Source organism: Mustelus asterias, chromosome 14 (genome assembly GCF_964213995.1).
Source record: "Mustelus asterias chromosome 14, sMusAst1.hap1.1, whole genome shotgun sequence".
Lineage (NCBI taxonomy): Eukaryota > Metazoa > Chordata > Chondrichthyes > Carcharhiniformes > Triakidae > Mustelus > Mustelus asterias.
In genome coordinates, this window is record NC_135814.1 from 24784054 (window position 1) to 24809521 (window position 25468).

The 25468-nt window shown below is 40.4% G+C and overlaps 1 protein-coding gene across 4 annotated transcripts in view; it reads left to right on the forward strand.

Moving 5' to 3' along the window:
- The window catches only part of zeb2b (zinc finger E-box binding homeobox 2b), a 134985-nt gene extending 110270 nt beyond the window's left edge, over positions 1-24715 (forward strand). For 2 of the 4 annotated variants that reach the window (XM_078228005.1, XM_078228004.1), the window contains 8 exons: positions 392-463; positions 5750-5938; positions 10001-10039; positions 13840-14054; positions 16897-17005; positions 17927-19926; positions 21458-21638; positions 22723-24715. In XM_078228005.1, coding sequence (XP_078084131.1) covers positions 392-463; positions 5750-5938; positions 10001-10039; positions 13840-14054; positions 16897-17005; positions 17927-19926; positions 21458-21638; positions 22723-23300 — 3383 coding nt within the window. In that variant the 3' untranslated portion in view covers positions 23301-24715. Of the gene's footprint in view, positions 1-391; positions 464-5749; positions 5939-10000; positions 10040-13839; positions 14055-16896; positions 17006-17926; positions 19927-21457; positions 21639-22344; positions 22628-22722 lie in introns of all 4 variants that reach the window. The other 2 variants (XR_013499502.1, XM_078228006.1) reach the window with 2 other exon arrangements.
- Positions 24716-25468: the final 753 nt, after the last annotated feature.

Genomic DNA, 25468 nt, shown 5'->3' on the forward strand with positions numbered 1-25468 from the left:
ACATGAGTCACATGAGATGAGCAATAGTACTGTACAATAGTTATATCTTGATTGGTCTCTTCCCAGAAATACCTTTAGTTCAGTGTTTGTCTTTGTGAGATTAGTTAACATTGTTGGGTTTGATTAGTTATTAAAGCCTATGCCTTTCTTACGTTTTAATGCCTGACACTTCTCAATCCTCAGTTTCTTCACTGTTTTTCACTGCCACGCTGTACTGGCCTGACCCAGGGTGACAGAAGTCATTGGAAAGGCTGAGACATTGGGCAAGTGTTTAGAACACCCTTTCCTGTGGTTAACTTTGCCAGGGGTTTGCTGTTTAATGCTGCGCAGGTTATCACACCACAATAAAAGCTCACAAGTACTGAGCCTCTTATGTCCCTTTTCTCTACAGAAGAAATGAAGGAAGAGTATGACACTATGGGGCCTGAAGCCACAATCCAGCCTGGTCGAGGCAACGGTACAGGTGAGTACCACATCAGCTGTACCTCATGCCCCCTACACAAGTATGATATTTTGATATAAAAGGCTCACTGCAAAGTAAATTCTTTGTCCTGTCTTAACTTGGCTGTGTGAAACTCTGCTACCAGTGAAGCTGTGGGCTTTGGCTGGATTCAGAATGGCCTAAAGTTGAAGTCTTCTTGTGCTTTCCCACCAGTTTCTCCCTCTGCCTCTGCTTCACGCCCAACCAAGCAAATGTGTTCAGTTCCTTGTGTGTGGCTTGAAAGCCGCAGATGCACTTAAGCTTGTGTGTCCCTGCAGTCTAAATTTGCTATTCTATATGTAAACACCAGTAAATTAAACAGTGGACATTTACGGAGCCGGGTCCCTTTAATTCCGATCTAAGCTGTTCAAAGCTATCCTGGGTAAATCCAACAACTGATTGTAAGTGGGGGCTGACCTCATTCCTGCAACCATGTGTTCACGGGCATTCCAAGCATTTTTCCCACCTGATAAAGAGCTTTCGTCAAAGCCATAGCGCAATAATATTGAAAGCTCACAGTCCTGGTGCAGGTGTCTGCAGAAGAGCTCCTTTCTCTCAGTCAGTAGGTTGAACACTTTTTTGTGCAGCTCATCAAGGTGTTTTCCAGAATGCAAATCAAAGTTGCGACACTGAACCACAGAGACATACGTTTCGGTCTAAATTTAGCTTCAGATGGGAACTTTACCAGTAGCTGGTTGCACTATGACATATTTTGCTAATCTCGTGAAAACTGGTCACAGGTTTTGAAATAAACAGAAGCAACAAGCTAAGCTGTTTCTGATTTTGCAAATGCATCAGAAATAAAGATAAATTTAAATACATATTTTCGGCCACTTTCCACTCCTAAAACCCCAATCAGCAGGTGTGTTTCTGCATTTCCTCAAACCTTCAAAGAAAGGGCAGCTTCTCCAACTCACATAGGATGTTCAGCTGCAACATTTTGCCAATAAATGTTTAAAACTCCCATAACTTTTATTCTTTAACATGATTAACTGCAAAGTTCTCATGAAAGTTTGAAAATTATAAATATGGAAAAAACTGTAAAATTTGAGACCTTTTCCTTTGTTCAGTACTTGCTTAAATTCATGCTGGAAATGTAATTCACAAATGTCCCTATTATTACTTCATCCCTTTAGACAAATGGTTGGCAGTTTTATTTTTATAATTTTCTGCCGGACTGTGAATTTATGGCCTTTTACCTGTTCTTTACGGGACACAGCACCACCATTTCAATAACCTTTCTGATAGCTTTGGGTGTGTAGTCCATTGGTGCAAATTTGTGAGCACGGGTGATTAGATTTAGATCTGGCATTCCATTTTACCATAGATAAGTACACTTGAGTAGGAACAAATAAATGTGTTCTATCTCCTTGGTCTTGACTAGATCATGACTCAAGGACTGTTAGTATTTATGTTTAGTGACCATGCTGGCCTTGAAAAATAAGTAGGAACAATGCAGCAGTCTCTCAATGCTGTAATGAAGCATTAGCTTAGATTATGGCATAAAGACTGGGATGTATTGTGCCCATTTTTCAGCGTAACATAGGTTCAAAGCATCCCAAGTTAGTGGGATCTGTATCCAGTCTGTTCGGGCTTTGTGCATTCATTTTTCTGTGGCCTAAAAAAATGATAAAGCTGCTTGAATATATCAATTTGCAGCCTAATGCCTATTGAAAGACATCATCTATTAAATATGTTATCAAAGGCCTGATGGACTTGTGATCTTTCAGTGGTCCCTTTGGCTGGAACTTAAATGGAACTTAAAAATAAAAACAACTTTTCTGTCAAGCCAGTTGCAGCAAGAGTGCTCCACTCAACTCTGTGCTCTTCACATTCATACCACCAATCCTGTTACCCACTCCAACACTATAACTTCCATGAGAGCCATTGCTGGCCATTTTTCTGCTTAATATGTAGAGGAGTGCAGATAATTGACCTGTTATTCTCGACTTCGCCACTAAGAAACATAGGAAGATTTTTGGGTAACACAGTGGGAAAACACCTAGCTTTAACTTGGTATTCCCCTTGATAATTCAGGAATTCACCATGAAGGAATGTTGTTGTTCTTCTAATACACTGAGCAAGAAATTTGGTTTGTAAATTTGCCATTTTATGGCTCCAAAACACTGTCTGTTGGTGAACTGTGCCTGTGTCATATTAGTGCAGCATTAGCACCCACGTAGTTGGTGTGAGCCCCCCACCAGCACCCAGCAGTTGGGGAGGTAGTGGCACAGCAGTTTTGTTACTGGACTAGTAATCCAGAGACCCAGGGCAAGACCCGGTGACTCGGATTCAAATCCCACCATGGTGGATGGTGAAATCTGAATTCAGTAAAAATCTGGAATTAAAAGTCTAATGATGATCATGAAACCATTGCCGATTATCATAAAAACCCATCTGGTTCACTAATGTGCATTTGGAAAATAAATCTTCCGTCCTAGCTTGGTCTGGCCCACATTTGACTCCAAACCCACAGCAATGTGGTTGACTCTCAGATGCCCTCTAAAATGGAGGCTAGTTAGGGATGGACAATAAATGCCCATGTTCCGTAACTGAATTTTAAAAAAGCAGTATTTAAAGTGATCATCAGACTAGCTCCTTGCAGATTAATTACTAGTTGATTCCATTTGGCCATTGTTATTATGCTATAAGTGTTTATGGCTTTCCTATAGCCCTTTCAAATTGCCAAAGTCTGTAAGCATCTGCTGAAGGACTTTTTGTTGAATTCAAGGCTTCTACACGAACCAGTTGCTCCCAAATGTGGTTGCACAAGTAGGCGATCCTTTTGGAGTGCCACATGGCATGGAGAATGAACAGAGGCCAAACAGAGGAAGTCAAGCTGCTGGATGATGAAGGAGAAGAAGGGCTCTCAGTGGGGGACTATACCCAGCCTTGGTGTTTTGCGATCAACTGTCTTAGCTGAATATCAGTGAGGTGTAGTAAGGAGATCTTCACTGAAAAATGCTGCAGCCACAACTGCAACCTCAAGCAGGACAAGGACCACTTTGCCAGTGGGAGTTCACCATGGCGATAAACTTTATGCATCTGATGCCTTCCAGGCTGAAGCTGGAGATACTTGCAATATATCACAGTTTGCCAATCACACATAATTGAGTGAAGGAAATCACTCAGGTTTTCTATTCAAAGCGAGCTAACAACATTTCCGTCTCTCTTGCCAAACCCAAATAGGTGGAGTAAACACATCTTTGCTAGGATTGCAGGACATACCAGAGTGTAGGGTGCCATTGACTGCATGCATTTAGCTTTCTGGATGTCACATGTCAACTATGCCATATGCCAGAAACCAAATTAATTCCAGTCCTTCAACGTCCAGCTGGTGCATGAACATAGGCAATGAGTCATGCAAGTCAGTGTCCAATATCCTGGCAGCAATCATGATGCCTTCATTCCATGGCAGTCCACTGCATTTAAGCCAAGACAAAACAAAGGGTGGCTACTGGGTGACAAGGGCTATCCATTGACAATATGGCTTATGACTCTGGTGTGCAACTCCACCTCTGCACAGTTTGCATCCAATGAAAATCACGCTGCCAAGTGAAATGTGGTGGAGCAGACCATTGTCATGCTGAAACAATACTTCCACAGTCTGCTGTGAGGCCTGATTGATAGAGATCATTTGTGGGTGAGCAATGGGGGATTATTTGAGCAGTGGCCATGGCTGCTGGTGCAGTTGGTAAGCTGTGACATTTGAAGATTCATTTAATGATCTTGACCACTCATGTGGGGGCATTATATTTCTTGTGGCACTGCATCCAGGTCTTCAGGCTTTTCTCCTGACATTGACTTTCATAGCTACCTGCTCCTACTGCCTTTTGACCAGGTGTCTGGAAGGTCTCCTTCCTCTGCAGATACAGGAGAACTTTCCTCTTTACCATATCCTTCACCAAAACTTCCAGTTCAGCTCCAAAAAACATGGAGCAGACGCTCTTCCTGTTGTGTCAATCCTCTTTCCTAGTTTCTCTTCAAAAATGAATCCCAGCATCTGCCTTGACTACAAACCACTTCCTCTTTCGGAGTTGCAGGCTAGCTTTAAGGAGTGTGGGCTAGCTTTAAGGAGTGTGGGCTAGCTTTAAGCAGCGTGGGCTGGCTTTAAGCAGTGGAGGCTAGCTTTAAGCAGTGGAGGCTAGCTTTAAGCAGTGCGGGCTAGCTTTGAGCAGTGTGGGCTAGCTTTAAGCAATGCGGGCTAGCTTTAAGTGGTTTCCTGAACTGAACTCGTCGTATTTGCCTGCATTTGGCCCATGTCACTCGAAATCTTTCCTATCCATTTACCTGTCCAAATGTCTTTTTAAATATTGGAATTGTACCCGTCTCTACCACCTCCTCTGGCAGCCCATTCCAAATACGCACCACTATCTGCGTACAAAAGCCGCCCCTCAGATCCCTTTTAAATCTTTCCCCTCTCACCTTAAACCTTTGCCTTCTGGTTTTGCACTCCCCTACCCTGGGGAAAATAAACCTTGGCTATTCACCTTATCTAGGCCACTCGTGATTTTATAAACCTCGATAAGGTCACTCGTCATCCTTGGTTAGCATTGGCTCAAAGCATTCAAAAGAGAGGCACACATTGTTTGCGTGCTGCCTGTATTGCAATCAACAGGCACATGTTAATTTTGCCTGTTTTCAGTGTCGATCCAATTTATCTCCTATTGTGTGACAGAGTATGCGACAGTAACTACTATAATGTGTCAATACACTGCCAAACTTTTATCTTTTATGCCACAAACTTGTAGTTACTGGACTGGAGAGAAAATCCTCTTTCTGGGAGCATAGAAGCTGTAGGCAGACAGATTGTCACTGAAATACATAGTTTCTTGTAGTAAATGTTTTTTCTCTTTAAATAGCACCTAGGTTTCCAGCGTAAGTTTGAAATGTCTGTAACAAAAAAAAATTCAAGGAAAAACCCTGAAAGATAACAAGGCTGAGGAAAACAGAAGTAAAACTTGGCATGCCAGCAAGTCAGGCAGTTTAGGCTTGTAATCAGCATGTACCAATAAGGGCCTGTCATTTCCTGGCTAATGAAGACTGTGGTTTTATTTGCTTTGTTTGTGATTATTTCAGCTATCTCCACCTAACAGTTAGAGTTCCCACAAGAGCTAAACAGTATGGGGAAGCAGAAATTCCAAGTAGAATTGCAGGCCTTCTGAACTGCACATTGTGACCTGCTAGATGCCAAGTCACTCTGGCTTGTACAGAAAGATTGGACTGACATTCTTCTTCCTCCTTCCTTTTCTCAATGTATTATTTTAGGAAAGAGTATAGATTGCACGTCAGATTTTGAGGAGTATTTTGCCAAACGGAAGCTTGAAGAAGGAGACAGCCATGCGGTTAGCATTGCGGAATACTTACAGCGGAGTGATACAGCCATTATCTATCCAGAAGCACCCGAGGAACTGTCCCGGCATGGAACACCAGAGGCCAATGGGCAGGAGGAAAATGGTGAGCCTCTCTCACAATGGCAGCCATTGCGCTGATATTTGTACACCATAAATTCACTGCATGCTTCAGTGTTTACCTTCAAACTTGGGAAGGTTTGCAACAGCCGTCAGAGGCCTTGCATCAGATATAGCATGGAACATTTTGCCATAGACTGTCAGATATGTCATTGCAAGCACTGCATTTTTCATAGTGGTATGTTTTGTGCCACACATTCACTTTATAAATACTACTTTAGCATTTGTTTAAACAGTGAATAGTCACACACTGAGAACAGCCAATGTAGGTAGGAATACTTTATAACCATTTACTTTGATACTGTTGACTCCACTTAAGCATGTACCCATTTGAAAGAGTCGTTTTAAAGGCATTATCCTGTTCATTTGATTATTACATAAGATAATCACTCACACTGTCTCCTTTGGACAGTATCAGAATTTTTCACATTAGAATAGAACAGAATCCCTACAGTACAGAAGGAGGCCATTTGGCCCATCAAGTCTGTACTGACTGACCACCTTCCCACCCTGACCCTATTCCTGTAACCCCACACATTTACCCTGCTAATCCCCCTGACATTAGGGTCAATTTAGCATGGCCAGTCAACCTAACCCGCACATTTTGGACTGTGGGAGGAAACCGGAGCACCCGGAAGAAGCCCACGCAGACATGGGGAGAAAGTGCAAACTCCACACAGACAGTGACTGAGGCTGGAATTGAACCTGCATCCCTGGAGCTGTAAGGCAGCAGTGCTAACCACTGTGCCACCCCATATAACCAGTGTAATATTATACTGAAAAATGAGACCGCACCACTGCCACCCATGGTTTTCAATGATTAAATACATCAACCAGTGTAGTAAGTGAGTAAGTGAGGTCAGTCTGATTCCTGACATAGGCTGCCTTAGGCAAATTGAGTTGGGGCAGCATTTGGGGCACTGCATGTATGCTCCCTGACCCAGGACTAGGAAGGGGTTAAACAACCAAGCTCCTCATCTTTGCTGTTTTCCAATGATTCCTGCTGGAAAATACAGAGATGTGGACGGATGTTGGATAAGAATAGGATCTAATTTGCCAGTAATGCCCCTCAACCCCCTCCTCTGGCAGGAGTGGGGTCGCAAAATGGGGCGAGTTGTTCAAAAGTCTCATCGACATTAAGGGCTGTAAACCTCCACCAAATGTTGTAGTGCAGTTGCGAGCTGGATTTTACGGACCTCCACTGTGCATTTTTTCAGTGAGTATGGGGGGGATATGTAAACTATGAAGGGTATCAAGCCTTTCTGTCCACCCCTGAGCTGTTCCCCATAAGACAGCAGATGGGCAGCTCTCATCCTCCTCCCTGGGCTCTCCAATCCCTCCAGGTCCAGTCCCTCTCTCCAGGATCCATGCCCTCTTCATTCCAGGACCTCCTTGCAGTACCAGCAGTGCCCACTACTGAGTTATGGCGCCGCTGGGACTGCTCGAGCTGTCAGCCTATCAGATTCCTGGCAGCTGTTGAGGGCAGGACTTCCCTCTGAGGAGATCAAGTCCCACTTTCTGCTCCATTATGGCTGTGGGACAGGGTCCTTTCAGGTCTGTTGGCTGCCAGCCAGTTCTTGCAATGTGGGTGCGGGATTGGGGCTGTGAAATCCAGCCCAATGAGTTAGGCAGTGCAAGGGCACTCAATTTTGGAACTCCCCAGGCTTAGTTAGTTTAAAACAACAAGACTGAGAAGTCTGTCATCAGTTTTGACACTGAGCCAGCAAAGAGATAACCAGGTGCTCTTGCTGGTGCTGATCTAAGCGTCCCTGGTTTAGAAAGAGAACTAGCTCAGATCACCACACTTTCTACAAACAAAACCCAACTGAAGCTGAAAGCACGCAAGTTGTAAAGGGCACTCAGGCTCAGTTATGATGGTCTCAATTTGCCTCAGGACTGGCACATATTGTTGAGAAGCAGATTTGAAAAATGCTTACATATGCCAATACAAAAGGACCCAGCATGATTCACCACTCCTGAAACATGAGGGATAGAGTAGGGAACATCAGAAACAAAGTAGTGGAAAATTAAAAAGATGAACAGGTCCAAAGGGTAGATGTTTATTATTATTTTTAACTAGTGTGGCAGTAAAAAGTACTCTACTATTGATATTTACGAATGTTCAGACAGAATAGCTGCTTTGCAAGCATGATTTCTTACACAGACATTTACAGCTTTGCAATTCATGCACACAACGCTCACTTAATCAGTAGATTAATTGTCCCACCACCCATTCCTACCTTTGCAAATGTGACTTAGATAACTGTTTATCAAAATTGGTCTCTTTAAAACCATTTTATGTATTATCTAGACTACTCATCACACTAACATAAATGTCACACATTTTAAAAATAAATAAAGTGTTAATAGTAGAATACCTATTTTCAATGCTAGAATGCAAATACATATTTAAAATAAGTAAGTATTTGGTGCTGTAATATATGCCCTTTTGTTTGTAGGAATTGAAGCTTTTTATAAGAATTGGGTTGTATTAAAGGGGAGAGCTGCTTTGCTCTGCGCTATCTGAAATGGTCCATTGAATATTAATCTCAGCAATATCTGGGTAGCACAAAGCTGCACTTGCACCACAAAGAATGTAGACATTTATGGGCACATCTCACTTAGTGTGCGTATTGAGGTGGGTGAAGTGATTGAACTGCCCACCCGATGGCAGCAGTGAGAGACCCGAACCATTTCCTGGTTTGGCCTCACTACAGGTTCTCCCGATGAGCTACAAGTGCTCGATGAGCACTGACAAACAGTTCACCGAGTTGGGGGTGAGGTGGGTAAATAGTGAAGGAAACCTGACTGCACTGCAGGTGTGGGGTTAGTGGGAGGGGGATGGGGGTGGTGGGGGGGGGGGGGGAGGGGGTGCAGGAAAGTGGGCACAGAGGGATAGGTAGCAATTAGGAACACATTGATGGGGGTGGACGAAGAAGCATTAATGTTCATTTTTGACCACCAGAGTGATTTGTCCCCTGGTTTGAGAGTGGCCTGCAACAGTCCCTTATAAACCTGCTGGTTTGTCAACTCAGTGTTCATTGGATGAAGCACAAAGAATGCATGCTCCACTCTTTGGTGTACCCAAAATTGAATTGGAGTGTTTCCATAGTGTAAAACCTCTATCGGCATATTTCAGTTGGCATCCACCAATTTTTAATGTGGGGCATGCTCATTTGTTTCTTGGCTTGCTCTGAAAGCATGCTTGTGGCAATCGGGTGATGAATGGCGCATCTCCATTTTGGACTGCCACTCTTCAAAAAACAACAGGGATGAAAATCGGCACTGCTGTATTGGTAGAATGTAGCAAATTAGACTGAAGATATCAGAATTGAATGGACATTCATTTTTGAAGCTCATTTTTAATTGAATCATTTGAGGAACTGTTGTGGGGCAGCTTTTACAGGGCTGTTCCAAGCTCACTGCATATTGTGAGTTTAACCAAAAGAAACCATATTGCAAAAACAATATTTCTACCCTTAAAATGTCCATTTCCTATTAAGTTGAAGCATTGCCTCCATTAGCTGACTATTTCCGCAGTTCTCCAGTAGTAGCAATTGTTGTTTAACGGGGATGATAATATTTCTGAAAAGTTATTCCCACCATGTAAAAAAATATATTAAGTATACATCTTTAAATGCACAATGTTTATGGGACAAAACATATGTCTAAACATTTCTACATTCTTTGTGGTGCAAGTGCATCCTTATGCTACCCAAATATTGCTGAGATTAATATTCTGGGCCATTTCAGATAACATAGAGCAAAGCAGCCGTCCCCCTTAATATAACCCAATTCTTATAAAAAGTATCAATTTCTACAAACAAAAGGGCATATACTACAGCACCAAATACTTATTTATTTTAAATATGTATTTACATTCTAGCATTGAAACTGGGCATTCTACTATTAACACTTTATTTATTTTTAAATGTGTGATCTTTATGTTAGTGTGATGAGTAGTCTAGATAATACACAACAACAAACTGAGTTGATAAGTTGTGAAACAGTAGCTGTTTTTCTCATTCCAGCCATTTCCTCATTACAGCTTTGGTTCAAACATGGACAAAAGAGCTGAATTCAAGAGGTGAGAGTGACTGCCCTTTACATCAAGGCAGCATTTGACCAAGTATGGCATCAAGGAGCCCTAGCAAAACTGGAATCAATGGAAATCAGGGGGAAAACCCTCCGTTGGAAGGAGTCATACCTGGCACAAAGGAAGATGGTTGTGGTAGTTGGAGGTCAATCATCTCAGTTCCAGGACATCACTGCAGGAGTTCCTCAGGGTAGTGTCCTAGGCCCAACCATCTTCAGCTGCTTCATCAATGACCTTCCTTCCATCATAAGGTCAGAAGTGGGGATGTTCGCTAATGATTGCACAATGTTCAGCACCATTCGCAAATCCTCAGATATTGAAGCAGTCCATGTCCAAATGCAGCAAGACCTGGACAATATCCAGGATTGGGCTGACAAGTGGCAAGTAACATTTATGCCACACAAGTGCCAGGCAATGACCATCTCCAGCAAGAAAAAATCTAATCATTGCCCCTTGACATTCAGCGGCATTACCGTCACTGAATGTTCCACTATCAACATCCTGGAGGTTACCATTGGCCAGAAATGTAACTAGATTAGCCATATAAATACTGCGGCTACAAGAGCAGGTCAGCGGCTAGGAATCCTGCGGTGAGTAACTCACCTCCTGACTCCCCAAAGCCTGTCCACCATCTACAAGGCACAAGTCAGTAGTGTGATAGAATACTCTTCACTTGCCTGGGTAAGTGCAGCTTCAACAACACTCAAGAAACTTAATACCATCCACGACAAAGCAACTCGCTTGATTGGCACCCCAACCACAAACGTTCACTCCATCCACCACCAACGAACAGCGGCAGCAGTGTGTACCATCTACAAGATGCACTGCAGGGACTCACCAAGGCTCCCTAGACAACACCTTCCAAACCCACGACTGTTACGATCTAGCAGGACAAGGGCAGCAGATACCTGGGAACACCACCACCTGGAAATTCCCCTCCAAGTCACTCACCATCCTGACTTGGAAATATATCGCTGTTCCTTCACTGTCACTGGGTCAAAATCCTGGAGTTCCCTCCCTAACAGCATTGTGGGTGTACCTACACCACAGGGACGGCAGCAGTTCAAGAAGGCAGCTCACCACCATCTTCTCAAGGGTAATTAGGGATGGGCCATAAATGCTGACCTAGCCAACGACAACCACATCCCATACATATTCAGTTGGCAACAGGCAGGTAAAAGACTTGACTCCCCTAGTCGGTGAGCATAATAAGCAACAAATTTGTAAGTATAGTGATCACAAGATTATAAAATGTCTTTGAGAAATACATGAGTGTTATGTTGCATACCAAGGTTGAAGTTTGCTGTTAAAGTTGCTTGTTCCCACTTCAAAAATTGTAAGGTGCTTTAATCCTAAACTGCTACCAACTATTTGGCCAAATTTCTTGACTTTGCAGATGAGCAGGGAAAAGAATTCGGCCAAAGAAATCGAAAGAAAATCTATTTTAAAAAGCTGCTCAGCTTAGGCAATACATTTTGACATAATAAGGACCTGGGTTTCCCTCTGAACTGTCAGGAATGGGATAAATCTGCTTTGGGTCCACATGGTCTATTTTCAACACCAGCTGCCAGGTTGAACTATTGAATTTACCACCCTGCGGTGTTTAGAATCAAAACATTCCCATGACAGATGTGTTCCAAAACAACTAACTGGATGTCAGGTTTCAAATTTGTTACCTGTAGGTCCTCTCACTCAGACTCCCCAAAAGAATACACTTCCCATCTCCATTTTCCTTCCAAAGAAACATCCCAGATCTGTGCCTGTCTCACCTGCAATATTCTATATGAATCTTCCCTTTATGAAGTTTTTTGCGCTTCAAGGTTGGTAAATCACAAGAAGGATTGGACTTTCCAATAGTCTGCCCTTTTCATAGAATCCCTACAGTGCAGAAGGAGGTCACTCAGCCCATCGATTCTGCACCGACTCGCTGACAGAGCACCCCGCCCAGGCCCTATTCTGTAACCCCAAGTATTTACCCTGCTAATTCTAACCTATACATCTTGGGCCACTAAGGGGCAATTTAGCATGGCCAATCCACCTATCCTGCACATCTTTGGACTGTGGAAGGAAACCGGAGCATCCGGAGGAAATCCAAGCAGACATGGGGAGAACGTGCAAACTCCACATGGACAATCACTTGAGGCCGGAATTGAACCCGGGTCCCTGGCGCTGTGAGGTAGCAGTGCTAACCGCTGTGCCACCATGCCACCCAGATTGTTGGTAACCACTAATATCAACAGTAACACTTAAATCACCTTACCTGAACAAAATTGAAAAATTACATCCAACACCCACTATTATGAGAGGAATATCTATTATCGAAAGTTGGGTACAAATTTCAAATAGACAAGATGGACTCGACTAACATGCTTTTTAGTTCCTGCCTTCTGTTAAGTTTGCAATTTGTTTGGGTTATAACAACATCATAAAACTACACCCCATTTATACCCCAGAGTAGCAACCAGAGTGCAGCTGTGAATATTTTAAAAGCATTATTGGCCTCCGGTATAAATGGGCCAGTTTCAGCCAGCAGATGGGGAGAAAAGCATGATTGATTTTAGGGAGATGACGTGGTTGTCACCAGTTTCCATGCCTCTTGCTGTAATCTCAGGTTGTCATTTAAAACCTTAAATGCTTCCACCTTATGCATGGCCCAAACTTCAAACATAGTTCCAGCTTTTATTTTTCCTTAAGCGAGGCCCTTGTAGAGAGATTAAATTTGTACTTCAGTTTGGGAGCAATAAACACAGAGGTGTTAAGATTTGCCTTGCCTGGCCATTAACTGATAGTTAAAAAAACTTGAATGGCCTAACTTTCAAAGGCACAGTATTCTTCCATTTTAAAAAAAAGCTCAACCTTGCCATTTATTACGTGGGCTTTATACTATTCATATTTTTAATCATTAATCTTATTTATTTTTGAATCTGTGTGACTAATGCTGTTTTCACATATGCAAGTGCACTCAATGGATTCCGCATTGTCACACTATTCCCGGGTTTCAAAGAACTCCAGTTTTACCTTTGAATGTTTTTTCCTTCTTAGTCGATTCCCGCCTGCTGCCACTTTTTCTCTTCACACAAAATATTCACGGTTGTACACACTTTCTTATTATTTTCATGTCACCCCAGTGAGAGCCAAATGCTCCCTCTGAAGTGTACAGTGCAAACAAAATCCTTGCAAATTCCTGTAGTGTTCACTGCAAGAAGTGACTGATTTTTAAAAAAATTCTGGTTTTATTGCAAAATGGCTTCCTTTTGAATATTTCGATGGGAGATTTCAACATATTATTATTCTCACTGACATTAACATGATGTGAAGACGTAATTCAGAATTAGTCATGCCTCCAAAACAAAAAGTCAAAAAAGAAAAGTGATTGCATTTTGCTTTCTTTTTAATTATGGTATGTGAAATGGCTATTTTAAAATGCTGTATTGTTTGGTCATAGATTATTATCCTTTTGCATTTATAAATGTTGGACTATTAAGTAATGTGGCCGAGCTTTCTTGTAAGTGTGTCAGAAGTTTCAGTGGAATTATTGAGAATAAGTGCATTTTTAAAAAAAAGTATATCAAATTGTCGTCTGAAGTTCCAGACACAGTATGAAATGACACATACAAGCTTGGCCTGGGTGTGTATGGGGAATCGAAGTGTGCAGAGGCCACTGTAATGATGGCACTTGAAGCAGCAGATTGCAGCGATTCCAGTCATACCATCCGGGCAGTCATCCCATTAACTGCCATTGATTGCTGACCTCTTGGCCTGTGCTTTCCCCTTCCCCTCCCTGGCTGCAGACCTGCCACCTGGAACTCCAGATGCTTTTGCCCAACTGCTGACCTGTCCATACTGTGACCGGGGCTACAAGCGCTTGACATCACTAAAGGAGCACATTAAATATCGACATGAAAAGAACGAGGACAACTTCGCCTGCCCCCTGTGCAACTACACATTTGCCTACCGCACCCAGCTTGAACGACATATGGCCACACACAAGCCAGGGAGAGATCAGGTGGGGCTCCTGGATGGGTATGGGTAACCCTTAGAGGATAAATATCATTTTAATTGCCATTGGCTATTAATTTTTTATGGCATTTTGAAGATGCAAATCTTTAATGGTAATAGCTCTAATTTAGGTTTAAATGGTTTTTTGATGGTCTCTTCCAGGATGATTTAATATCATGCATTCACGATTGAATGAGCATTTTAATATCCAATTTAGAAACATTATCAGCACTTGAACTTAAGTTTAGCTTAAGTTTGGGGTTTTACCTTAGTTTTCAAAATCATTAAAATGGTGCGCCACCTCAACTATACCGTTGTGCTCGCACTGTTTAATCAAATTAGCCAATTCAAACCATCCTAGCTGAAAGCAACAGTTTTTAAATAAAGTTACCACTTCTGCTGATCATTTGCTTTCTCTACCTGTTGTACTTTTTCTATTTTAATAATTATTGCCAACTTCCTCCAGCCATGATTTGGTTGAGTCCCACTAAACAAATATTCTGAGATTGCCATTTAAATCTACTTTTTGATTTTGTCAACCATTAATTGAATTATTCTCCCCACCAATGCCTCTCTCCCCTCCCCAATCCTTTTTTGAAAGAGACCTATCAAATGTCTTTGTTGTTGTAATACTATGTACTCAGGCGGAGGAAGGAGGAAGGTTACACAGAACTGGTCCCCGTTCTTTGACACATCCATAGCACTGCTCTCAATGGAACATTTGCTTTGGATTAAAAATTACTAAACCATTTGTGTAATGCAGTGTAACTTCCTCTGCCTCCTCCTGAGAGATGTGAAATACCACAGATTGTAAATAGTCGTGTAAAAGTGTACTTATTCCATTGTTATCATTTTACAGAATGATTTCATTCAAATATTTACCTTTGCACATGACAGCTTTGTTTCTTTGGAAGATAGGATAATTATCCAAGACCTTGCAGAGAAAAAAATCCATTGGAAACTTTCAGCAGTAATATATTGTGATTTGTTTTGTTCTCTTATGACAGTTCTATTTCATGTGGATATTAAATAAAGCACTGTAATTTTATTTTAAATGATAGTTTCTCTATCACCTTTTGGTGCAGAGCCTGTACCACTGATTTAAAAATGTTTCCAGAAATGACAGAATGTGCCTTATTAAAAACACAAGGCTCATTTTATCTCGGCATTGTTATTAAGGATGACTGTAATATTTTGAACCTGACTCCTACTCTCTTTTAAAGGTTCAAATACCAGTATTACAGTTGCCCTTTGTCAGCAAAATAATCCCCACCTATAGAATAATGATGTTCTCAATTTTACTGATGGCACTTTAACATGATAAAATTGGATCCAGCAAACAGCACTCAAACCAACGCACACAAGCTCCATAGGCCACTTTACATTATTTTTCTTCGATTTCAACCACTCCAATAAATCTACAGTGGAGACCCATTATTCCCAATGCGAAAAGTGAGGGAAGCTGCATCTTTATTTTTTGGTTTAACCAGGGCTCATTGGCTGCACGTGGAATTAAGGATAATGTGAGTTGTCGATGCTGACAAGTCACTGGAGGTTGAATCAGTTATATTAAAGAATGCCACTGACGTTGGGATAACAATGCAGCTGTAGTTGACAGCACTCCATCACTGTAAAAACATTTAAATATCTGTGGAGGCCTCACAAAAAATATTTTTGTTTTACATTATTTTAATTGAATATAAACCCCATCATTATTTTATCTGAAGATTGAAATATGCTGTGAAAGAATCTTTTTAAAAGTATATACCTATGTTTTCTTGTCACAAAGTCACACTATTTTATGTGTCTTTGGCTGGGTTATTTTGCCCAGTGTGTTTCCTGTGTTGTTTTTTCTTCCTATCCCCACTTTTAAATTTTATTTATTTCTGTTTAACTTGAACATTGAAAAAAAGGCCCCCTAATTTGATCACGGTACTCCCACTTAGTAATTACAAATGATTGTATCATATTAACAGAGGCGCAACTAAAGTTTGCATCAGTCCTCCAAGGATTGAGGGGAGACAAAGCAGCTGTTGCTGTTTGTTTATGCAGCTCAGCAACATATGAGCACCAGTCCCTCATTGGCGCTCTGCAGGCCAGGGTTTGCTTGATCTTTGAAGGTTGCTGCTGTTTGAACAAACCTCCCTGTGTCCTGTCCAACACCATCTGTCTCACCAGGAATGTGGGAAGAGTCAGCACACCCTAGCAGTTGTCACACTGTTCAGCACTGTTCCCTTGCAAAGCTTTTGTATCTTGCCACTTTAGAAAGCTGACCTCCTACCTTGAGTATCCGTTGCTATCAATTTAATTTCTTGCCAGTTAATTTTCATATTGTGCTTTCTGCCAGATGTTTAAGAAAGGTCAGCCCTGTTGAGATTTTAACTTTGTTTTTACACCATGTAACAAAGCACTGAATATTAATTAGTTTTAACTATTAACCTGCTACTGTTAAGATACTTCATCTACATTTAATCAAAAAGGTCCCAATAAAAAAATACACTTTTGCTTCTGATTTTACATTATCCATATGACACTTGACATAAATGTGTCAATAATAGAACAATAGAATGGTTATAGTACAGAAGGAATTGTTTATGGTTGTTGTACCTCATGAGGCAATTATTTTTTTTTGGAAATTGTCTTTTTTGTGTATAATGTGAGATCTGAAGTGGTTAACAGTTCTTTCAAAGACAACAGTATGAGAGGCAAACCGATTGAGAAGCTTTCTGGTATCTAGAATGTCTGTATGTAAATGGGGTCCATTTGGCATGTCTGTTCTGTTAGGTGTGACTGTTCACAAATTTCACCAAGCTGTGCGCAAGACTCATTTCAGTATTCTTTCTCCGTAGCACCACATGCTGACCCACGGTGCTGGTAATCGCAAGTTCAAATGCACAGAGTGCGGCAAGGCCTTTAAGTACAAACACCATCTGAAGGAACACCTGCGAATTCATAGTGGTGAGCATAATGTTTCTTGCTCTGCTGGATGAAAGTTGTGCTTTGAAGGATGAGGTTAAGTTTTACAAAAAGACTCTCGGTGTGGTGTTTCACCTGCCAGAAATGCACACTGGAACTACAGGAGCGGGCACCAGTGATCCCTGCAGGATATCTGTCCATTAAAATTATTTTCCAGAAAGCCCTACGGGGACACATGACCTCCTCTCCTGAAATCCTGATAGGTGCTCCAAGTGAGCGGAGCTCCACAGCAAGAGCACAAATTTGTTAAATTACCCCTATGATTTTTTATGACATTTGGGGTGAAGTAGCAACCTTATAGTATATTAAATATAATGAGCCATTAAATGTCATTATTTTTGTACAGTTAAGGTACATTTCTTTCATCTGGAGAATCTCAGATTGGATAGGAGGATTGTTTTCTTTGTGACAGAAGAGAGATTTAACTGAAGTGGATAAAACTATTCTAAGGGGTCTAAGAGAGATTGGATCAGAAAGACTTATTAGCCTTGGTTGAGGGGTCCATAACCAGTTGGCATGGATTTAGGGTAAGAGGTAGGGAACTAAGAGGGAATTCAAGGGGATCTTATTTTCACCCAGAGGGTGGTGGAGATCTGGAACTCACTTCCTGAAAGAATGACAAAGGGAGAAACCACTGTAATATTTAAAAAGTACTTGCACATTGCACTGGGAGTGCCATAACCTACAAGGCTAAAGTTCAAGAGCAGGAAAGTGGGACTAGGCTGGGTGGCTCCTTGTGGGTCATCACAGATATGATAGACTGAATGGCTACCCTCCATGCTGTAAATTTCCTTGATTTCTTCTCATGTATGTTTCACTCATTAGTTTGCTGAAATACATAATGTTGATGTGATTACCAAATGCTGTACAAGTTTAAATTTAATTGCTTAAAACGTTTTTCAGGTGAAAAGCCGTATGAGTGTCCAAACTGCAAGAAGCGCTTTTCTCACTCCGGTTCCTACAGCTCTCACATCAGTAGCAAGAAGTGCATTGGCCTGATTTCTGTCAATGGCAGGATGCGAACCAGCTTAAAGCCGGGCTCTTCTCCTACTTCAGCTTCTTCCTCTCCTACCAATTCAGCAATTACACAACTGAGGCATAAACTGGAGAACGGCAAGCCTCTTGGTATTCCCGAGCAATCAGGACTACTCAAAATCAAGACAGAGCCACTAGATTTCAATGACTACAAGGCCATGATGACTTCCCATGGGTTTGGTAATTTCCCAAATGGTGGAGTAGGAGCTAGCAGCCCACTGTCAATCAACACTTCAGTTCTAAGTCCAATGCAGCACTTAGGAGTAGGGATGGAAGCACCAATACTAAGCTTTTCAAATGTAGCAAGCAGTAACTTAAGTGAAGTCCAAAAGGTCCTCAAAATTGTTGACAATACAGTGTGTAGGCAAAAAATGGACTGCAAGTCTGAAGAGATTTCAAGACTTAAAGGTTATCATGTGAAAGAGCCAGCCTCTCAAGCTTCCTTGGCCGAGGAACAAGGAGTTACCTCCCCTGTTATGCCATCTGTTGGTCTTCCAGTTGTCAGCCATAATGGTGCCACTAAAAGTATTATTGACTACACACTAGAAAAGGTGAATGAAGCCAAAGCTTGTCTTCAGAGCTTGAGCACGGACTCACAAAGGCAAATGAGCAATTTGAAAAAGGACAGGTTACGTAACATGAGCTGTTCTGCATTAGATCTCGGTATGGAGGAAAAGACATTTGACAACAATAACACATCTCCTTACTCCTGCCAATTTTGCAGGGAGGCTTTCCCTGGTCCCATTCCCTTACATCAGCATGAACGCTACATGTGCAAGATGAATGAAGAAATCAAGGCTGTTCTTCAACCAAGTGAAGTTGTAATTACTAATAAAACAGGAATGCCGGGTGAAAAGCAAGCTTATATGTTGTCATCCCTTCTTTCAGAAAAAGGTATTCCCAGCCCCATAAATGCTTATAAGGACCACATGTCTGTATTGAAAGCTTATTATGCCATGAATATGGAGCCAAATTCTGAAGAACTACTGAAAATTTCCATTGCCGTTGGCCTCCCTCAGGATTTTGTAAAAGAATGGTTTGAGCAGAGGAAGGTCTACCAGTTCTCTAATTCCAGGTCACCGCCACTGGATCGGACCAGTTTTGAGTTGGCATCTGCTGCCACCGAAATGTTCATAAGTAAAGACTGTCTGTCAATTAGGCATCCAACAACAGCATTAAAGCCGATGGACTCAATTACGTCACCGTCAATAGCAGAACTGCATAACAGTGTTACAAATTGCGATGCACCTCTCAGGCTTATAAAATCTTCTCAGTTTAACAGTATTAAACCAATTGGTGATAAGATGGACCACTCAAGGAGCAATACTCCTTCCCCTTTGAATCTTTCCTCTACTTCCTCTAAGAACTCCCATAGTAGCTCATACACTCCAAACAGCTTCTCTTCAGAAGAACCTCAGGCTGAGCCTCTGGACTTGTCTTTGCCAAAACAAAGGAATGAACATAAAAGTATTGTCACAGGAAAAATAAGAAATAAAACCAATAGTATTCTTATTGACCATAACAGTATTTCCTATCCATCAGAGAATCCAGATGAGCCCTTGAACTTGACTTTCCTGAAGAAGGAATTGCCTAATACTAACAACACCCTAGAGAAAAGCACTAAGCCAGTATTCAGCATAAATCCATTTAGTGCCAAACCGTTGTACACAACGCTTCCGCCACAAAACGCATTTTCCCCGGCCGCTTTCTTGCCCTCAGTCCAGTCTAGTGTTCCAGGTCTGCGACCATACCCAGGGCTAGAACAAATGGGCTTCCTCCCGCACATGGCCTACACATATGGAACAGGTGCAGCTACGTTTGCAGAATTGCAACAGAGGAGAAAGTATCAGCGGAAGCAAACGTTCCAGGTAACGGCAGCTGACTGATTCTGTCACATTTCTGAAACTTATTTTTTGCAAAGAACAGCATCCAAATAGCACAGTAGATGTTGTGATAGATTGATATGCAATTGAAATGCCACGAGCTCATAATGGATGCAATAACATTTTATTCAATCCTGGTGAGAGTAAGATCAATTTGAAGCACAAAAATGAGATAGAATAGCTTAATTGTGTATTTTCATCTGGATAATGTTTATTTGTAGCACAATATGGAAGAGTAGTATTTAAAAGATATGAAAAACCATTAGTTTTTTTGAAGAACAATTGCCACACTCGGAAAGAAAATCCAGCCAACAATATCCTTTATTTTAACTCTTATTGAGACCAAAGCCATAAGCCTAATGCTGAAATGGGTATTGGGGTTACCAAATGAACTTTGTTCACATTTTATCCATTCTGTGGGTTATGTTATGTGGTTAAATAGTATTTTGGGGATTAAATGAAATTTGAAAAGGATACTGTTGTGTGGAACATATGGATAAACGTGTCTTTATTGTCTATGTAATAATAGAAGAATGTTCTAAAAGTAAAATGTTTCATTTAATCTGAACGCACCTAGCCCCCAGCACTGAATATTAAATACAAAAATCAGGAACATTTGATATTTTTAATTTCAACATTGGTGCAATTTGAAGTCAATAAGCATTTTAATGCTTTTAATATGAGAATCAGGTATTATATGACAGTATAAAAGTTACAGTGATAAAGGTGAATGTAAACTGAATGCTAATTTACATTTACCTATTCTTTCCACTTTGATAGTGCAGCTGTTCTATTTAACAAATACACTCAGACTAGTCAGTTAATTTTAACTTATGCAGGTATTAATGAATATATCTCTGTCGACAAAATGTAATAGCACTAACAAAGTGGGAAGGTGTGTGTGTGTGTATTTTTACACTTCAGGATTACTTTTAGCACTTCCCTTCATCTCATGCCAAAATGAATGTTGCCATGTTATAATGCACATTTTCATGTACGTTACTGTTGAATTAAATTCTGTTTTCACATACAAGGAGTCATTTTCATAGCAATTATAGACCTTTCTCGCCAGCCTGTTTGCATTAACAATAAATCATAACCATATAGGATAAAGATATTTAATATAGCTCCTGCAAGTGTGTAATCAGCACTGATAATTTAAAAGAATGTCACAAGGCAGTTACTCACAAGGCTACAGACACAGTAAGCCTTATCAGTAACTAATACTTTTTTTTTTCAGTTTCCAGTAAAAGAATTCTGCATTGAGCCAAATTTATTTTACAAAACCCGTAAATGCACAAACAAGAGACAAAACTCACTTTGTGCATTTAATACATGTATAAATCTCTTTCATTTGCCTCTCATGTTTAATGCCTTTTCAGACTTGAGCCTTGTAAATTAAATGTTTTATATATGGTATTGCATTTGCCTATTGTGAAATCACAAGAGACAGCGCAAGGTATTTATTTGTGTTGGAGGTCAGTGGGTTTTCTAATAAAAATGTATGTTATCTTAGGGGGAATTGCTTGATGGAACTACAGATTACATGTCAGGCTTGGATGACATGACAGATTCAGATTCCTGTCTGTCCCGAAAGAAGATCAAGAAGACAGAAAGTGGCATGTATGCATGTGACTTGTGTGACAAAACATTCCAGAAAAGCAGTTCCCTTCTGCGACATAAATATGAGCACACAGGTATGTATGCTCATTTTTCTTTTATTTTCCACTGTCTATACCTGTTAGATTTGATTCCCATGTCTTAATTTGAAATTAAGAAATAAAAATTATTACCTGTGATGGTGCGACTTTTTATTTTATTTTGCAAAGGGAGATTTTATTAAGGCTTTTTAACATGATGCAGTGTTAAGGGTACGGGGCTGTGGAATCATCTACTCAGAGGAGATGAGATGAGAAGTATGGGTGGGGAATTTTACGATGTAACACTGGCATTGCAATTGGCAACACCACAGCACTGTTTCTTTCCTGTCTGGATTCTTCAACCAATTTCCATTTTAGTTCGACTTAAAGCTATTTCCCCATTTTTGTCCCCTCATTTTACTCTCATACATGCTCACACTTTCATCCTGTTGCACCACTCCCTTCCCAATCTGTCCTCCATTTTGTCTCATGGTATTAGACTGATAGGGATTTGCTGTCATGTCTATTTTTGAATTATGCTTCAAGTATTGCAGCTATGGAAGGTGTTGAACGCATTCCAGTGCTATTTGTGGTGTGGAATTAGCCAGATGTTTGCTTGGCCGAGGCTCCAAGTTCCAAACTCTGGTCACACGTTGGTTGAAATGCCAAAGGAGATACTCTCAATTACATAAGTTAAAAATGAAGTGCGTATCATAACTTGATGTTGTTATAAATATATGTCAATTCTTTTCTGTCATTACAGCTGCTGCCTGAAAAATAATCATTACTTTTCCACTTTTGACAGGAATCCTCCCTTTTTCATAACTTGATAATTTTCATTGTTTTTTTTCCTGAGACATTTAAGTATTCTACTTTATTAAATCATAAATTATCTTTCCAAAAGTACAGACAGTCTGTACTCAAAACATGCTTTAGCTTCAGGGCTGAGAAATGATCCGTAGTACCTTTGACAGTTATGATTGACAGTAATTCTGAACACTTGAAGATTTCTGACACTTTGACATGTGCTTGGAGTTGCACCAAAGGTATATAAGTTATTAGAAATTGTTGAATCATATTAGAAAATTTTAGCATTATATACTAATCTGCTTTCTTGCTTGTATTTTTATTTTCATTACAGGAAAGCGCCCACATCAATGTCAGATTTGTAAGAAGGCATTTAAACACAAACATCATCTTATTGAACATTCACGACTGCACTCTGGTGAGAAACCGTATCAGTGTGACAAGTGCGGCAAACGCTTTTCACACTCAGGGTCCTACTCGCAGCACATGAACCACAGATATTCCTATTGCAAACGGGAGGCAGAGGAAAGGGAAGCAGCTGAACGAGAGGCCCGCCAGAAGGGTCACTTAGAACCAGCAGAGCTACTGATGAATCGGCCCTACTTACAGAGCATTACTCCTCAGGGCTACTCGGACTCGGAGGAGCGAGAAAGCATGCCAAGAGAAGTAGAGAGCGAACGAGAGCAGGAAAAGGAAGGAGAAGAGGACGAAGAGAAATTAGTAAGGCAAGAAGGGGAAGAGGAATTTGATGAAGAGGAAGAAGAGGAGAGTGAAAATAAAAGTATGGATACAGATCAGGACACAATAAGAGACGAAGAGGAGAACGGTGACCACTCAATGGACGATAGCTCAGTTGACGAGAAAACGGAAACCAAATCAGAACATGAAGACATTGTGGAAGATGGCATATAATAACTACTGCATTTTAGCTTCCTACTTCTTCCAGTAGTATTGTTACTTGCTTGAAACACTGCTGTGTTAAGCTGTACATGCACGTGCCTGATGCTTCCTGGAAGCCTGAGTGTTGGACAGATGGGGCAGTCTGTCAGATGCAAAAAAAGGAAAAAAAAGAAAAAAAAGCGACAGTGTTAGAAGGAATTAGTCAAGTTTGGGTTGTGAAGAGTTGCATTATGCAAAAAAAATGTTCAGTGTTAGGGCCTAAAACAATGTGTGGTTCCAGCAGCCTAAATTACCCTTCTGTTAATAGTTTCTTGTTCAGCACAAAATAGTGGAGTATAATGCATTACATGCCACTTGTATTACTACACAAAATTCTAAAAAGAAATGTATTGTCTATGTTTCTACCTATGTATATTATCACACGACAGTAACTTGAAAATGTAATGCTTGTGCTTCTACCCATACCTGTATAAGTAAACGACAGTATTTTAGTGGATTGTTTGTAGTTTGACCCAGTCATTAGGCCTGTTTCTGCAACCACACAATATTTTAGGTTCCCAAGAATTTTTTGAAGGATCATGAAATGATGCATGTGTGATTTTTTAGACATTGAAGTCTTAATGTGGCCCAGCTATGAAGGAATAGAAAGAGTGAGAGTAAGAGAGAGAGAGTAAGAGAGAGAGAGAGAGCGAGAGGGACAGTTGGTGGAGAAAGCCTTTTGAAAGGTGGTTTTAAAAAGCCTTATATGCAAACCTTTTAATCTGTGTGTTCTGCAAGTGCCATCCTTGTATAGTGCTAAAAAAGGTAACTAAAGTTACCTTGCACCAGCTTCAGTGTTAAACAGCTCACCCTGTTCTTTGAAGCACCCATGTCAGTATTAGATTCTAGGCAGCAGTTCCTTAGTTTACATATGTTTGTGCAATTTTCTGTACTTTTTTTGTTCATTAACTTGTCAGTATTACACCAAACTTTGCAACAATTTGCATTCATTTTATTTTAGGTCAAATAACATTTATTTATGTTGCTCATTTTATATTTCCTAATTTTATTTATTTCATACTGTAGTGTACAGTATTATAGTTCTTCAATATATAGATATATTTTAGTAAAGGAACATGAGGTTGATCATTTGGGCAAATTTTACGTAATGAGAAGAGCATTTATTGTGTTTTCAAACATTAATTGTGAGATACGAATTTTCAATTTATTATTTTATTTTGTTTTCCAATTACTGGATTCCAAATTTGAGAACTTTTGATACGATCTTGTGAAAACACTGTATTTTCGACTGAAAATTCCACTTTCTTCATCTGTTTTTTAGCTAAAAAAAAAGAGGGACTGTTAAAATACAATGTATGATACCATGACAGAAATCTTTCCTGAATTGTCTTTGTAAAAGTATTATTAAATTTTCAATTTGTAATTTCTCTTGGAAATGACCATGCTCGAATAAAATGTAGCCAAACTAGGACCTGTACGTGCAGCTTAAGGTTCTATGGACATCACTGCAGAAAACTGATGTGCATAATAATGTATAGTGTTTCCTTCCTAACTGTAGGATTGTCTACAAACCATGAAGAATTACAGTTTCATCCACAGCATTGTTAACAAAAAAATATTTATTAACTTAAATTTATATTGTCGTCCTATTTATTTCACGCGATGTCCACTTTTATATTTCTCTCACCATCTCAAATAAACAAAATTATATGGTTGGATTTATTTCATAAGCTTGCTGAGAGGAAAGCAACAGACTAAATGAGGACTGGACACATTGTATAAAACTGGCATTGCATGAAGGAGAATTTACTCCTTATGCTGCCCTGAACTTAGTTGATTTGGGCTTCAAAAGGTGATTCGCAGGCGAACTTACAGGCTATACTCCATCTCTCATCCATTCTTCTAATAAGGTGCAAAGTACCCTCAAGAAATGTAGCTTGGCCGGTGCATAAAATAGGGGCTTCTTTTAAATAAGCTATCTAGATTTTATTAACAGGATTTAATTTGAAGGAAAATCAATATTGAGCTTTTGATTAAGGATAGAGTACTTTGTAAGTTGTGAGATGTACACACAGCTTTATCATTTCATCATACAGCCTGCGTAAGCTAACAAAATGGAATGCTGCCTTTGAAATAAAGAGACTGAGGTTCTCAGAGAAATAGGCCAGTGATGGTTTGAA